We start from the raw sequence: 17,652 nt of genomic DNA, 5'->3' as shown, positions 1-17,652 counted from the left end.
GCATGCCTGTCACAAGCAGTGTGCAAACTCCAGCCAACTGCAGGGAGGGGCAGAGATGACTGCTTTACAATAACCTTACATCATCTAAAGGAAGCAGCCTGAAGGAGATTCAATGATAACAGAGAATATACAGGGCTATAGAGATATACAGTTGTCACCCAGTGAATCCTAGCATTTTTGCTATGCAATAGCCCAGGGATATTCTTTGTGATATTTTATTATTCAGAAACCTATAAAAGACAGTCAATACATCATAAATATTCACAATGTAAACAATGGTTTGCATGAGGTTTCTCTTTAAATTGTAAAATGTACATCCATAAGTTGAGATGCTAGAATGACGATTTAACAGCAGGCTTTATAAACTGCTGCCGGCAGTCCGTAGTCGTTTAGGGATGGGCGGCTGCCCAGTTACTAAATTTTAAAAATGTGATCTAGTAAAATATCTCATACCTTGGACAAATTATCAGAGTTTGAAGTTGCTGTGGGAAGAACTACCTGTGGCCCCATAGCAAACCGTTCTGCTTCTGTTCTCTGGCAGCTCAATGTGCTCATAGGCATTCAACGTCCGATAACATTACACAGAAATAACAAAAAATATATATATATCCCGAGACTTTAAGAAGTATTTCTCCTTTAAATCAACCTGTTTCTGATGCATTTGGGAATGTCCTAGAAACTGCAGGTATTTTCAGTAGGCCGCATGCTAAATTACATGTATCCGAGCCTAGTTCTGGAGATCCTGGTAAAAGTTTCTAAGCTAGTAATGCTTAAAATATACAGCAACCTTTCGACTGTGAGAGAGGGCCCATGAGACTTTCCACAAGCGAGCAGAATGTGCCAGTCTTGTTCCTGGGTCTGGCAGCCAATTTCAGCGGTTCAGATGTGAGCTGCCCACCCCACAAGGTATTTGAACACTTTGATTTGCCTTGGTGCTGCGTTAATGGCACAGCAGTGTTCACAGACAATCCGCTTCCTGCATTCGGTGACAGTCGTTCTTGCTGAGAAGAAATCACCCAGAGCGACAATTTTTTTTAAACCGTTACAGCAAAGCGCGGTGACTCCAGCACTTAGAGGCTGCAATTGTTTGCTTTTCATTGAGAGCTTTTACTTTTTAAAATTAAAATCCCCGTAATCATAGCTCATAATTCTTTTTTGACAAGGATTAATCATGATACTCTCTCTCATGGGGGCTGCTTGTACTGTCCTGAGCGTTAGGACGTGTTCTTGACATTAGGAACATTTTTCTATTTTCAACTGTTGTAAATGGATACAAAAATAACTATGTAGAATGCATTGAAGCTGCTAAGAAGGCAGTACATGTACCCAGTATGTGTCAATGAAAGTCTGCACAAAGGCCGCTTTTATGTACTAACAAATGTAACTTTTTAACTTTTTTTTTTATTAATGTGCATTTCCAGACATTAAAACAAAAACCGTTCAGCTTATGAGTCTCATTGTGTACTATAGAACTGCTACATTTTCAATTTATTACCTTACGCCGTTATGTCCCGAGCTGCCAGTTGGATTTATTTCTATGGAAACTTAAAAAAATAAAATAAAAAAAGAGAAGCTAGCGGCTTCCTTCCTCCCTTATGTCACCATTGAACTACACTGTGTATAACAGCACCCTTGCAATTGCTGGGATTGGAGAAAATACGATTACCTGGTGTCACCATGAAGATAATACAAATATATTTGTATGTACAGTATATGTATGTATAATATATTTTATTTTTTTATTAAAACCATATGACATAAAATTAGTAGATGCTAAAGTAGTATAAAGTAAAACTTGCCCCTCATACAGCAGGTCTTTAAAGTCTATGTACACCTTTGCAAGCAATTTTTTTTATTATTAACTTATTGTTTTTAGTGTTTTTAACCAACTTTACAAATCACTCTTAATATGTTTTTTTTTTCGCTTTCAGATACAGCTTCTATGTATCCTGTATACACACAAGTTCTATCGTTCTATCGCAGCGGAGTCCGTCAATTCAGCTGAACTGAGGTCTCGGCCGAGAACGGGTTCTGCGTGTCTCTGACATATTTAACCCCTTAATGACCGGGCCATTTTGCACGTTAATGACCAAGGATTATTTTTTGTTTTTCCACGGTCGCATTCCAAGAGTCGTAACTCTTTTTTTATTCCGTCGACATAGCCGTATAAGGGCTTGTTTTTTCCGGGACGAGTTGTATTTTGTAATTGTACCATTTTTAGATGCTTATAACATATTGATTAACTTTTATTAACTTTATTTTAGGAGAGAATTGAAAATAAGCAGCTATTCCAGCATTAATTTTCACGTTATAAATTTACGCCGTTTACTATGCAGCGTAAATAACATGTTAACTTTATTCTATGGGTCGGCACGATTACGGGGATACCAAATGTGTAAAGGTTTTATATGTTTTTTCTACGTTTGCACAATAAAAACCCTTTTAGAAAAAAATTACTTGTTTTTGCATCGCCGCGTTCCAAGAGGCGTAATTTTTTTATTTTTCCGTCGATGTGGCCGTACGTGGGATTGATTTTTGCGGGACAATGTGTAGTTTTCATTAGTACTATTTTGGGGTACATAGGACTTATAGATGAACTTTTATTTTATTTTTTATGGGGGGAATGGGAGAAAAGAGAGAATTTTGCCGTTGTTTTTTGCGTTTTCTTTGGACGCCGTTCATCCGGCGGTTTAATTAATGTGTTCATTTTATTGGTCAAGTTGTTACGATCGCGGGGATACCATATATGTGTATGTGTGATTTGTTTTGACCGTTTTATTAAATAAAACCACTTTTTGGGGCAAAAAAGTAGTTTTATTTGACTTTGACTGTAATTTTTTTTATTTTTTTTTTCACAAACTTTATTTAACGGTTTTACTTTTTTTTTTTTTGTCCCACCAGGGGACTTCACTATGCGATATGCCGATCGCATATATAATGCTTTGGTATACTTCGTATACCAAAGCATTATTGCCTGTCAGTGTAAAACTGACAGGCAACCTGTTAGGTCATGCCTCTGGCATCGCCTAACAGGCAGATGCTGAAGACAGACCTGGGGGTCTTTGTTAGACCCCCGGCTGTCATGGAAACCCGACCGCGACCCGCGATTTGTTTGCGGGGGCGCCGATCGGGAGACAGAGGGAGTTCCCCCCTCTGTCAAACACATTAAATGCCGCTGTCACTGTTGACAGCGGCATTTAATGGGTTAAACTGCCGGAATCGGCGCGTGCTTCGATTCCGGCAGTTGCAGCAGGAGCCAGGCTGTGTATAACAGCCGTGCTCCTGCCGCTGATCGCGTGGGTAAACTGTCAGTACCCGCGCGATCACAGGACGGATATATCCGTCCTCCTGCGCGAACTAGCAGCTGCTGAGGACGGATATATCCGTCCTTCGGCGTTAAGGGGTTAAATATAAAGACTCAGCAGGTTAAATAACGGGTTAGGTGCCACTATCAAGTGTCTGAGCACCTCCACTATATATTTATATCAAGGCAAGCTTCATATGTACTAGAAAACTTGAAGAAAAAGAAGCCAAAGCGCCACAAGTATAATAAGAAAATACAAATTTTATTAGGACATACAACACGAAATTACATGTATATAAAATTCAAGGGGATCTAAAAAAGAACAGTGTGGGTTACTTCACATAATGAATCTAGGGTGTCCTACGACAAAAGGGTTCCTTGGCTCTGATGTGCGTAGCAATGACCAAAAAAATAATCGAATATCTAAATGGTATATTCTAGACATATAAACAGCCTATCGGTAATTATACAGATGCATTTAAAGAGAAACATGGGGTATATCACATAAGTATGTATTCATGAGTGCCCAGAATCAAAAAGTTGCATGACCAGTACTGCCAAGATAGGAGTAGGTGAAAGGAAAGAGGTCAGATTCAGGCCACCAGGCCAGAAAAGGAAAGTGTTAGGTGTCCGAAGTATATATAGATCCAAAGGATCTACTGAAAGCACAAATAGGTATTGTAGCAAGCTTACCCATCAAGCTGAATGTATAGATGACCCCACACTGCGGCCCGAAAAGGTAGCGCCCCAAGGTAGCGCCCCGACGCGCGTTTCGCCAAACTGGCTTCCTCAGGGGATAGTGTCTCTGACATACAGAATCCAGCTGTTATTGATCCCATCTCAGTTATAGATATGTCAGACACACACAGGACCCACTCTCAGCCGTGCCGTTAGTTAAGCTGAACTGACTGACTCGACTGAGTTAGAACGATACAGCTTATAGACGCTGTATCTTAAAAACGAAAAACATTTTTAAATAAGTGATTTGTAAAGTTGCTTAAAAACACTAAATACAATATAATAAAATAAAAAAAAAATTGCTTGCAAAGGTGTCCATAACCTTTAAAGGCTATGGACACCTTTTGTAGCGTTTTTTTCCTCATTCTTTTTCTTTTCTTAATTAAATGTATGTTATAGGTGATTTCTGATGTTTTTTTTTTTTTCAAATGACGGTTATTAAAAATCCTTCAATCCTTTTTTCAGATGCAGCTTTTGTGTATCCTCTGTAGATAGAAGCTGCGTCGTTTGCTATCAGCCAATTTAGTCATTGAACTGTACTGACGGCTCGGCTGAGAGCAGGTGCTGTGTGTCTCTAACACACAGGATCACCATAATATTGATCACAAGCTGGTGATCCTGTCTGTTCAAGATACACAGGACCCACTTTCAGCCAAGCAGTCAGTTTAGCTGAACTGACGGATTCGGCTAATAAAGCTTGACACAATTTCTATGTATAGAGGCTACATAAGAGCTGCTTCCCCACAGAGCGTGAGATAAGACATTGCAAAATGCAAACAATCTTTCATTACCAAAAGTTCCATTTAAACACCGGTTCTCAAGTGCTGGCTGCATAAAAGCTGTCATCTCGGCATTCCTTCATCTTTTATTAATTTGTTTTATACTTTTGAGACATAATGATTTGGGATGGTCCTTTTTTTTTTTCGTGTCAATGTTGATACTATACTGTGGATGATGTAGCAGTAATTGCCCGGGTATTGGGCAGCACAGCAACTCTTACTGGGTCGTTCAGGGTTATTCCAGTATTAAACTTGCCCTTAAGTAATAAGATAAAGCAAAATAAGCAAATTTTACGGCTCTTTTTAGGAGAAAAGGATGACACTTAAGGGTTTAGTTAATAATTTGCTGAGTTCCCCACATGGATCTGGAGCTTATTATGGACTGTTATTCGTGAGTACTCCATATGTCTCCCTGCCGGTAATTATAGCTGCACTATTAACAAACTCCCTCCATAGCTGCAGGCGACAGCCCTGAGAGGTCATCTTATGCTCAGTCCTATCTAGCTGCCTAGCCATTGTGTGTGTATATGTATGTATATATATATATATATATTATTTTTTGAGGCTGCAGTATCCAAACACTTCTGGCATAAAGTTCATTAATACAACGGAAGAAAAAGTTTTTTTCAATGTATTTGGTCTCTGAATCTAATATTTTAAACCTATTGTAATAGTTAGATTCTGTTGTCATTGACCCACACATATGTAAAAAGCATTTCTATATGGCAACTAGTTCCAGTCATATAGATGTTTTAATGTATTCTTATTTAGGAAAGTCCTGGTTAGTTTAAAAAAAATTAGTGAAATTGTGGGCAGCGTCTTCTGTGCATGTACTCCTGAGTGTCACATTACATTCCTGCATGTCCCATGATGCCGCCGTTCTGCCCACTTGTGTATGTGACCCCGCTGTCTTTTTTTTTCTACAGTGATTCCTCAGAGGTGGTGATGCATTCTAAAGATGCCTTTGCTCCTGTGGCTTATCTCAGAGTGTCAAAGCTTCATTTGGAGGATAAAGTGAGTAACATATGGGCTGCATCCTATAAGATGTTTTTCTCCTATCCAATCTCTACACTCCTTTTCTGCAAACATACATGCCGTATTTATGTGTGGGAAATCCAACAAACTAGTGCAATATTGCGGCATAATGAGTGGCTTAGGGGGAAGGGGGGTTCACTACACTATTCAATATAGTAAAAAAAAATGGTATGCCAAGGCATACCGGACACACGTATGACTAAAGGATGCTCTTTTGGCATAAACCAGGTCCATAGGAATCCATGGACACTTCAGTGTATACGAAAGGAGAATTTTTCCGGTGTACACACCTAATGTTCCCTGCAAAAGCAGTGAATAGAGCCTTAGCTCTCTGTCCACATTTGTGGTTGTTTCTTTTGCTGTGGTAACTTACCGTTTGACATCCTTCTACAGGTTGGATCTCAGGTGCCCGTTTCTGTAGAGCCTTGTCTCTGTGATACTGTACTTCTGCCTGATAAGACAGTGATGCATAGTGAATTGGAAAAGCAACCTATGAGTTTTATCCCCCAAGCATGGTCTACAGGTAAATATATAGAGCAATACAAAATTCCATTTTATAGTTTTCAGGGTCCATACATATAAGTAAGAAGGATGGAAGTGTCCGGACCAGCTTTAAAAGTCTATTAGTGTCTCATTGGAATTTCACCATGGGTGTCCGTCTCATCGCATGCGTGTAAACCAACTACATTAGATTAAGAACTCCTTCTTATATTTTTACCATTTTGCGCTGCTTGTCCAGCAGATGTCTGACTAATACGTACAATATATAATATTTCTTACAGCATTTCTTACTGTTAATAAATGGAGCGTATATATCTTTACAACTTGTACAAATATAACCCGTTTTCTATTTTTAATTGGTCCAGCTTGACATTTTGCTTTTGTCTCTGGCATCCAAACATAACAAAAACAAACACACTTATTACATTTTAAATCTACTTCTCTAATATCAAACCCCCCCCCCATACACATGCACGCTTGGTTTGGCTGAGAGGACCATGGCACTGCCAGACACCTCTGCGGCAGCTTATCTCCCTTGAGAACAAAGGATCGGGCATGTTGATATTCGGCATGGCTAATCTTTTATTCCCCGACATCTGTCGAACGAACATCGGCCAAACATCTGGACCCACTAAAATTTGCAGGTTTGAATGATGTTAATCTAATGTGTATGGCCTCCTTTACACGGCATTGCCTGTCCATAGGGAGATTTATTAACTTATTGACGTGTAGGAGGCAGTGTGGCTAGTTAGATTTCATGCAGTACACTTTTCCAGCGCACTCTTCTCACATTTTGTAATGTCTTACAGTAATATAATACAAAATAACTTAAAAACACAAAATGTATCATTGTTTGTAGATATTGTAGTACAGCAGTCGTCCCAGTCATTGAGCGGATTCCTCTGGATTAGTGAGATTACTGCCAGGAAAAGTAATGTCCGTGAAGCCACTGTCGCTGCGCTCTCTTCTTTGAAAGGTAAAGATGGTATCCAATATTTACTTACATTGAATGAATGAATGAAGTTTATCATATAATACTCAGAACGCTTGTTTTACAAAGGGAACTATTTGGGTAATAGGTGAATAGAACAAAGGAAAAATCAAACTCTCCCTAACTGCACTTCTGGCACCACCAGCATTATACTTTATCGAGGGACTATATTTTAAATAGGAAAAACTTACAGAAAAAACTCAACGTTTGAGCAATATACAACATTCCTCAATTAAAATCAGCTGTTAAGTAAAGATCCTTTTACACCGGCCAATATGGGCCGTGAAAACGAGAACCGATCAACGAAACAGCTCGTTGTTCGGCACTCGTTTTCTCTTTTCACAAGGACCAATGATCGGTTATGTTTGAGGGTATGTTCTCACGCACTATTTACAGACGTAATTCAGGCGTTTTACTCCTGGAATTACGGCCGAAAATACTGCTTGAAAGCGTCGGCAAACATCTGCCCATTCATTTGAATTGGTTTTATACGATGTACTGTGCAGATGGTAATTTTTTTTACGCGCCGCTGTCAAAAGACGGCGCGTAAAAAAGATGCCCGCGTCAAAGAAGTGCATGTCACTTCTTGGGATGTAATTGGAGCCGTTTTCCATTGACTCCATAGAACAACAGCTCCAATTACTGTACGTCCGTTATGGACGCTGCGAAAAACGGCTGCACATGCCATTACGTCTGAAATTCAGGAGCTGTTTTCGCCTGAAAACAGCTCCGTAATTTCAGCCATAACGGACGTGCACGTGTGAACATACCCTTATGGTGCGCGTGAAGGGGTTGTCTCACTACGACAACCCCAGATCCATATACCCTATTAGGGCATATGTACGTCATATAAGGTGCCCCCCCCCCCCCCCCCCCGCTCAGATCCCCCTATATAAACCAGAATGGAGAGTTGCTCTGTAAGCTATTCATTTGAATGGCCCGCCATGTAATGCTACATGTGTAGCCGGGGTTAGAAAAGCCGGACCCGTCGGGTGATCGTAAGCCGAATTTCCTATTAAAGGGGTTGTCCTAATGAGACCACCCCTTTTTATCTGTGATAAATTCTCACTATACCGGTGAAAGGCTAAATGTAAAGTAGCTCGAGACTAGCAAAGCAATCTGGGAAGGAAGAGTAATTGTTCTCTAATAATACGGGGTGTGTGTCTGTCCTAAGAGTATTAAAGACAATGAGATCATACAACAGATGAATGGTTTGATGTGGCACCTGTTGAAGTGTAGCATTAGTAACGCATGACCGATGTATGTTAACACTGCGGTGACTGGGGTTTTCATTGTGTCAGCTAGCTTTGTAAATTGAATGGTTAGGAATCCATCTGTATATGCGGACATAAGAGTTTGTGAGGTGAGGTACCTCGTTGTCTCCAGATTCAGAACGCTGATATTAATGTTACTAATGGAAAATACCTTCAATTATTATCCCTTCACCCGTGTTTGTGTTTTCCTGAACATGAAAATCACGTGGCGGTTTAAATGCGAGACCTAATACTGTTTTCGTTGGCGTAGCTGAATGAGGGCTTGTCTTTTTCTAATTTTTGGGGGAGAATGAAAAAAAAAAAAAAAGTTAACGCCATTCACCTTTTGACTTAACATGTTATCTCTATTCTATGGGTCAGTAGATACCAAATAAAAATATATATATATATATATATATATATGTATATGTTTCTTTTTTGTTTTACTACTTTCATCGGAGTAAAAAAAAATGTTTTTACGTTGCTGCGTTCCAAGAGCCATAACTTTGTTTTTTTTTAACCTAGTTTTTCACAAAAAATGTTTGTGAGGGGGGATTTTCTTTACTTTGCAAATTTTTTTTCTTTTTAAACTTTATTTTTTAGTCCTACCAAAGGACTTTACAGTGCGATCTATTGATTGTATCTATAATGCTTTGGTATACCCTGTATACTAAAGCATTATTTCATGTCAGTAAAAAGTGGGGAGCAATCTATTAGGCCCTGCCTTTATTAGGCCCCTCTGTCTAACCACTTAGATGCTGCTTGTCAATGGGGCATGCCCATAAGCATTCTGGCAATGTCCACACTGAATGGACAGTGTCAGTCTGCAGGGACAAACCCCATTGTCAGAAGCAATGATCACACCTAGTTGTCAATTTATTCATACATTTCCAGGAGGAATAACTGAGGAATGTCACACAGACTGTGAGATAGATGTTACTACATAAGATGGTTACGTTTAAGGGCAGACTATAGAAACGGAAAAATAGGAATTGCTGACTGAATGTACAATTGATCTTTGTCGCAGCACAAGCGCAAGAGATTGGTCTGCAGATGAGTGATGCTGTGTTGGTCCACTTGTATGTCCAAAACATGGATGACTTTGCCTCCATCAACACCGAATATACAGCACTCTTTCCTTCAGCTCCTCCTGCTCGGTAACTAACTTAATTTTTACTTTTCAGCAGTCATAGAAATAGTTAGCCACCAACATAACAACTGATTTTAGCCTGTCCTCCAGTAATGTTACTTCACTACAGACAGCTATAAATGTGACTCGAAGTTTTAAATATCTCTGCTTGCAGTCAATTAATAGTTTATTGTTTACTCGAATCTGTCCATGGTCATGTGATGACACACAGGTGCTGGGATCGTTAGAAGATACAGCTCTGATACACTTGCTGTAACTGTAACCAGCCGTGCACCTGGGTGATCATCACATGGCCATGGACAGATTTGTATCCACTGGGAGTAAGCCATTAAGGTTCTAATTGAATGACTGCAAGTGGAGATCTTGAAAACTGAGGAATCGATACAGAAATATATTATGGAAAATGTTATAATGTTACATTATGCAGAGAATAAAATTTGATTGGGGCCCCACCGCTGGGACCACCACCAATCTCGAGAATGGGGGACTTGAACCCCCTGCTTGACTGCAGAGAGGAGGACATCGAATGGAGCGGTGGTTAAGCATGTGTGCTGCCGCTTCTTTCAAAGTTTTTGGGAATGACGGAAACAGTTGAGTACGACACTTGGCTGTTTCCATCATTCCCATAGACATTAAATGGAGCGGCGGGCACGTGCTCCACCACCGCTGCATTTAAGCACCCCTCTGCGGATTGTGCAGTTAAGAGGGAGAGGAGGTTTGGGACCCCTGTTCTCACTATCATTGGGGGTTCCAGTGATCAGACAATTATTACCTATCCTGTGGATAGGTGATATTTGTCTATTCTGGTACAACCCCTTTAGTTACTTAGTTTTTCCTAAGGACACTTTTTTCTGCAGAATTTCTGGAACAATTTACTGTTGTATCACCAGACATGATCCTTTTATCAGTTCTTCCCATAACTTAGTGATTTCCTTTCATGGATTTCCAGGGTTTGCGTGCAGTGCTGTCTACCCCAGGATACCCTTTTGAAGATGGATGTTCTCTTTTGGCAGCGGCCTGTCATTTGCAGGGAAGACTGCCCCCCAGAGAAGATATCCATGCATGTACAAAGCATTTCCCACTGGGCTCCAGCTAACATTGGTCCCTACAGCCAAGCCGTGCGGGTGAGCAGCAATGTGTATCAGAGACATGCATGGCATTATTGTAAGCTTAGTGTCACTTAGCACCTTGATTAATCTTGTCCATGCAGTGGTATTAATAATCACTTACTGACAGCAACTGACATGGAGGAGGAGAGGAAACTGAGCGGTCAGGGCACATAGAGCAGTCTGGCAACAGAGGTAGTGCAATGTAGTGTGACACATCTCTGTCCCCTTGGGGATTTTTTGCTAATCATGTGGAGCTGTATAAAACTATGACTCAGAATACATCTTTTAAGATTATTTAAATCCTATTTTATTATTATTATCATCTTGAAGTTAGTGTCTGTGAAAGGTTTTCGCTTAATCCAGGTTGCTGGCTATGAGAACCTGTCAGTTGACCGAAATGGGTTGAAAATATTTATTGCTGTAGTACTGCAAAACTGTAGAAGTTAATATTACAAGTCTTTACTAGGAAAAACATAACCCAAATAATTGCATCAAAGCTGATGACTTGTGAAACTACCATAGGAAGTCCCTGGCCTGCACAGATCAGGGAGTTTGGTGTCTGTTAAAGTAAATGTAAAAGCTGTGTTCGGTGGCTTATCTTGTAACTGTAGAGTGAGATGCTAGAATGACAAATGCTTTAACCAGGCATGTTTATTTGTTTATTGTGTTGCACAAATGTAAAGAATATTATATTTTATATATTGCTTGGTGCAGTGTCACAGTGCCACCTAGTGTTAGAATACTTTATTTGCACGTCAAGTTGGTTGCAAAGAAGGCTAGATAGATTGGAAGAAGGTCTGTAGGATGTGACAGCCTTGGGTAGAGACTGTCCCTTCAGCATCAGTCAGTCAGACACTGTGCCCTTTAGCTGACGGTCCTGCAACTACTTGGAATTAGGGGTATTAGAGTGAGCCGCTTAATGCGGGGTGATGGGGTTTGTCAATATTTCCAGTGTCCTGGAAGGAGACCCCCGGCGGGCAGGTCACAGGAGGCACCTTGGCAGAAATAATGTCCCCTTCCAAACCCCCACCTCTTTGAAGGAAACAAGAAGATGCTTGTAATATTCAAAACACCAGAAGCAATAAATAAACCTTCCTTATGTAAACCACTAACATCTTGTGAAAGACTGTGACAAGTATATAGTTTGATTTAGCCTATGTCATATAATATTAGATGGAAAGAATATCTGTGTGTTTCTTTGCCTCTGCTCCGGGAAGATCTGTGTTTATTATGCGAGTGAATAGTGTATGTGACATGTGCGTGTCTCCGCTACTTTTTGGTTACGGTAGTTTAGCGTCTGCCAGGTGAGGCTCCTGTGTTTTTGGAGGCCTTAAACTTGATTACGTTGAGGTCATTAGAAATGACGCACTTGATGTATTCAATCAGAGTCATTATAATGTAATGTGAATTGTATACTGGTTCATACAAAATGATTAGAATAGCGTCATTAGGAGGTACTACTATTGTAGGTTTTTGATGCTTTACCCGGTTCTCCGTAAAAAAATATTACACCTGAAACTAAAAGTAAATGAAAATGTCTGCCGCGCGCTTAACAAGTTTTCCTGTTGACCGTTTGCGCATCATCATCTACATTGAAGAGTAAGTTGGATTCAGGTGCGTAGGTCCCTACAGAGGGAGCGAGGAAAACTTTTTTTTTTTAATATTAGAAAGTTTTGCCTTGCTGGGATCAAATTTTATGTAATTCGTTAAAAGATTGAGATATTGTAACCAAATTCGGGTATTGAGTGCATGGATAATTTTATATTTCGCTCCCAATTGGATATCAGAGGAAGTGTTGGAGGATTCAGGGACTTCTGTAAGTATCAAAATAGAATTGTAAGCTTTCTGGAATCGCATGGTGGAGTATGTCTGTGGATTATAGAATGAAGATTTAGGGTATGTTCGCACAAAGTTTTTCGCAGGCAGAAAATTCAGATTTTGTTCTGCCTGTATGCCGTTTTTCCCTCGCGGCCATTCAGCGCCGCGGGCAAAAACGCCGTGAAAAACGCTTTCTCTGCCTGCCATTGATGTCAATGGGAGGTCAGAGACGTAAACGCCCGAAGATAGGGCATGTCGCTTCTTTTTCCCGCAAGCCGGTTTTACCGCTCGCGGGAAAAAAACTCCCCTGCCTCACATTGAAATCAATAGGAGGCGTTTTCGGCCATTTTTTTGGAGCGATTTCCGATGTGGTTTCCGCGTCAGAAAACTCGTAAAAAAAACCCTCTGTCAACAGGGCCTAATATTTACGTACTAGACACAAAGAGGAAGGACCCCAATAGTTGGTGGGCGTGAAACAGTTAAATTCAAAAAGTTGCCTGCCGGCAAAGAGAGCCTGAGAGCTCTCTTTGCCGGCAGGCAACTTTTTGATTTTAATATTTAAGTACTGGCACAAGTTTGTGCTCTTCTGGCAACTACAAGAAGTACGGAGGTTCCTCTGCAGTGGATGGTGCAATCATTTTGCATTGCTACTAATTCATTACAGCTTGTTGATCATATTGCAAATCACTTGCCTTTTGGCTGGTATCTGGCTTTAATTGTAAATGCATCTAGATGAGGGCTGTTAAAATGAACATCTCCACGTTCCTGGTAACGTTCTTAGAGAATCTGTGTGAGTGCTGTCTGCGTAAAGTAATATTGGCCCTTTCTTCTGAAGATTGCACCCAGTGAAACACTGCAGGGGAGGGAGGCACATCCCAGATTGCAAGGAGGGGGGGTAATTTTGTTTTTCTGAGCGACTGCTCCTGACCTTGATAGTATTCGCAAAGCGAAGCTCGGCAGAAAAAAAAAAAAAGAGGGTAATCAGCGCGCCGTGGACAAAGCGGAGGTGACAGCGCTGCCTGCCCTGCACAGCACATCCAGTACGGGGGCATTCAGCATTCAGACAGGCAAATAGAGCAAGACTGAGCACCACCCAACAGCGCGCACACAGCGAGTGTTACTTCCACCTGAGATGCTGCCAATGTCCACAAATTTGCACAGATTTTATTTTATATGGGACGGGTACCATTCTCCTGCAAGAGTTCACATCATCTTATATAACATACATAAGTTTGTGTGACTATATAATTGGACATATATAATTTATGTGTGCGTGATTGTGTTTACACACCGTCTTGTGTACATATATCAATAGTTAATTGTATCATTTATTAATTTTGTCTTTGTTTTTTTTTTCCCCCATCAGCCCTTATGCACTTTATGCTGTTGACTATACGTGCATTATGTATTTGTATTGGAAGAAAAGGAAAAAGTTTACGAATTTTTCACATTTATATAGTGATTAATGACTAGGAATATGGTCCACACACAGACTGTGTTTAATAACCATGACATCAAATAATTTCCTAATTGTGGCAGATTTTGGATGAAGTGTCTTAATGTGACTTTGTAGCTGGAGTTGCTGCATGTGTGTTCTTCACCTCCGCATGTGCTGCTGCATCGGAAGCTCCCTGCAGGGACTACTTCTATTAGTCTAATTACTGGCAGGATTATCACACACTGTGAGATGAGAAGGTCCCTAATCCTGTTAGGGATCTGATGCGGCAGGTTACAGCTTTTATTGATTTGGGTTTGAGCCAAGGCCAGAGGTTAGATCTCCAGGGGGAGCCACTTACATGCTGCCCCCACCGCATCATAGATATTTACACAGGTCATTTTCTGCGAGGATATAGGTATTAAGCATCAGAGTCGGTGATTAGAAGTGCTACTGTATGGTGGATTCTGCTGCTTTGCTGGCGATCTTACTACTCCTCAAGTCTTGTAGTCTAGATCTGTTGTAGGTATTGGCTCCTGTGCTATTCTTGAACTCTAGCCCATGACAACATTGTGTGTTTTGTCCCCTGTCATCATCATCCCTTGTCTAAAGCAGTAGATGACGGGTGCCCTGCAGGGAGAGCGGTCTCTGTGTCACTCAGTATGCAGAGAGATGCACACTCTCCCCTGCAGTGGGAGATGCAGTCAAATGAAGGGAAAATGCTGGTTTCCCTATTGAATATTGGGTGCCCTTTGACCTCTGGATAAGAGCAAGCTCTTCAGGCGCTTTGCTGCATTGATCAGGTGGATTCAGGTTATTGGGTATTGATGTGAAGCAGCGTTAGTTACAGACAGCTGATCTATGTAGGGTCACAAAGAGGAAGAAATGAGAGGACAGGATGGCTTTGTAGCATGTGCTATTGGTAATCCTGCTGTGTTGGAAGGGACTACAATCATTACAAACCTATGCAAATATAGTTCAGAATCCACGGCTGTGCCTTGTTTATTAATATAGAAGAATTGCAGGCGTTCTCTTTTTCTGTATATATATACTTCAGATATAAGTCTAAATATGAATACAAAGGGGACAATATAAAACAAGCCTGAAGAAATGTTTCTCCGGTCATAGAGCCAGCTCAAGTAGTTGGGAACCGCAACAGTCTAAAGCCCATGTTATATAATGTATAGCTACATATCACAAGCACATAATGTATACATATATATATACACACGTATATTGGTGGTCCGGGCTTGATACAATGAAGTACACATAACAGTATTATATAGAAAAAGTAGAAATACTAATAAGACTATTGTATGAGACCGGAATTACCATATTGGGAAAACCTCAATTCAAAAAGATCAAAATTAATTCACATCAAGAACAAACGCAATCATAAACCCAGAGTTTAGTCAACGTACACTCTATGGACAAAAATATTGGGACAAACCAATTAATCATTGAATTCAGGTGTTTTATTTAGTCCAAGGTGTATAAAATCCAGAACCTAGCCATGCAGTCGCCTTTACAAACATTTGTGAAAGAATTAGTCGTTCCAAAGAGATCACTGAATTAGTCCTGTAATAGGATGCCACCGTTGTAACAAGTCAGTTCATTAAATTTCTTCCCTCCTAGATATTCCACGATCTACTGTGTGTAATATTATTGCAAGTGGAAGCGTTTAGTTACCACAGCAACTCCGCCACAAAGTGGAAGACAACGTAAAGTTACAGAGCGTGGTCGCCGAGTGATGAGGCGCATAAGCCACCAACGCTCTGCTGACTCAATAACTGCAGAGTTCTAAACCTCCTCTGGTATTAACAGCTGCACAAAAACTGTGAACCGGGTGCTTCATGGCATGGGTTTCCATTGCCGAGCAGCTGCATGCAAACCTTACATCACCAAGAACAATGCCAAGCATCAGATGGAGTGGTGTAAAGCATGCCGCCACTGGACTCTGGAGCAGTGGAACCGTATTCTGTGTAGTGACGCTTCTCTATCTGGCAGTCTGATGGACGAGTCTGGGTTTGGCGAATGGCAGGAGAATGCCGGCCTGACTGCACTATGCCAACTGTAAGAATTGGTGGAGGAGGGATAATGCTATGCGGTGGTTTTTCAGGGGTTGGCCTAGTCCCCTTAGTTCCTGTGAAGGAAAATCTTATTGCTTCAGCATACCAAGACATTTTGGAAAATTGTAGCTTCCAATTTTGTGGTAACAGTTTGGGGTTCGGCCCTTTTCAGTTCCAGAATGATTGTGATCCAGCGCACAAAGCAAGATCCATAAATGGCATGGTTGGGTGAGTCTGGTGTGGAAAAACTTGACTGGCCCACACAAAGCCCTGACCTCAACCCCATGAAACACCTTTGGGATGAACTAGAACGGAGATTGCGTGCCAGACCCTCTCCTCCAACATCAGTGCCTGATCTCACAAATGCTCTTCTGGATGAATGGGCAAAAATTCACACAGACACTCCAAAATCTTGTAGAAGGCCTTCCCAGAAGAGTGGAAGCTGTTTTACCCGCAAGGAGGGGTGGGAAAACTCTATATTAATGCCTATAGATTGGGATGTCAAAAAATCTCCTGTAGATGTACTGTGTGTGTCCATATAGTGAATGTAATACCATCCCAGTGTCGTTATTGTAATCCATACCCAAAGTTAACGACCACCATCTGAAACCCTAGGAGTTGAGGTCTGAGGTGATGGTCATTAACTTTTTATCTGAATCACTGCAACTTAAAGATTTCTGTTAAAAGAATGCACATGAAGTCAATAGTCTAGCAAATAGATTCAAGAAATGTATTAGAAACTAGGTGATGTCAGTAAAGCATTAATATATCAGTTACAAAACTCCTGTCTCCACTTTGTCTAGATGTTGGGAATACTTTAATGGGTAGTAATTAGTGTTTTGTTGCATCCTGTCACGTGTTATAATAGGACACTGGCAAAATATGTGCTTGTTTAGCATCTCACTCCAATACCATGGGCATTACCCGTTTTTCACACTGATCTACTTTTCATGGTATGAGTGTGATGTGTCTTTGGGTGCATTCATGTTCTGCTCTGTTCACAGCTTCCTTGGAAACACCTTAGAAGCCTCCGTTGCAGATGCCGACTTATTTGCCGGATAAAAAAGCGCAGACTGACATACTCAATGGAACTATTTAACATCAATAGGTTCTGTCAGGCGCCGTTGGCGTCCATCATTTGACGGACTCGGGACTTCTGTTATTTTTGTTAATATCGTTGAATATGGGAACATAGCCTAATACTTATGAAATTCAGATAAAAAGAACATTCGTGAGGTTGGACACGGATATTCGGAAATAAAGCTTGCATATTCTGGCTCATCCTAAGTTGGTTTGCTTGGGTTGGTGTTGGGCTTTGTACAGGCCAGTCAGACCTTTTTATATGCACCTTGCTTTTTGCACAGGAAAATGGTCATGCCAAATCAATATAGGACTTTCCCTAAGTGCTTATTCACACAACCGAGTGCAAACTCAGACCAGAAAAAACTGCCTTTTTCAACATCCGAGTTG

At 40.8% G+C, this 17,652-nt stretch overlaps 1 protein-coding gene across 1 annotated transcript in view; it reads left to right on the top strand.

Moving 5' to 3' along the window:
• The window catches only part of DPH6 (diphthamine biosynthesis 6), a 70,647-nt gene that overhangs the window by 29,397 nt on the left and 23,598 nt on the right, over positions 1-17,652 (top strand). The window contains exons 8-12 of the mRNA XM_075844864.1: positions 5,748-5,835; positions 6,250-6,379; positions 7,217-7,333; positions 9,629-9,758; positions 10,701-10,875. Of these exons, the coding sequence (XP_075700979.1) occupies positions 5,748-5,835; positions 6,250-6,379; positions 7,217-7,333; positions 9,629-9,758; positions 10,701-10,875 (640 nt within the window). The remainder of the gene's footprint in view (positions 1-5,747; positions 5,836-6,249; positions 6,380-7,216; positions 7,334-9,628; positions 9,759-10,700; positions 10,876-17,652) is intronic.

Source organism: Rhinoderma darwinii, chromosome 12 (assembly GCF_050947455.1).
Source record: "Rhinoderma darwinii isolate aRhiDar2 chromosome 12, aRhiDar2.hap1, whole genome shotgun sequence".
In the NCBI taxonomy this organism is placed as follows: Eukaryota; Metazoa; Chordata; class Amphibia; order Anura; family Rhinodermatidae; genus Rhinoderma; species Rhinoderma darwinii.
The sequence above is the reverse complement of the archived record's forward strand: the minus strand, read 5'-3'. Positions and strand labels throughout refer to the sequence as shown.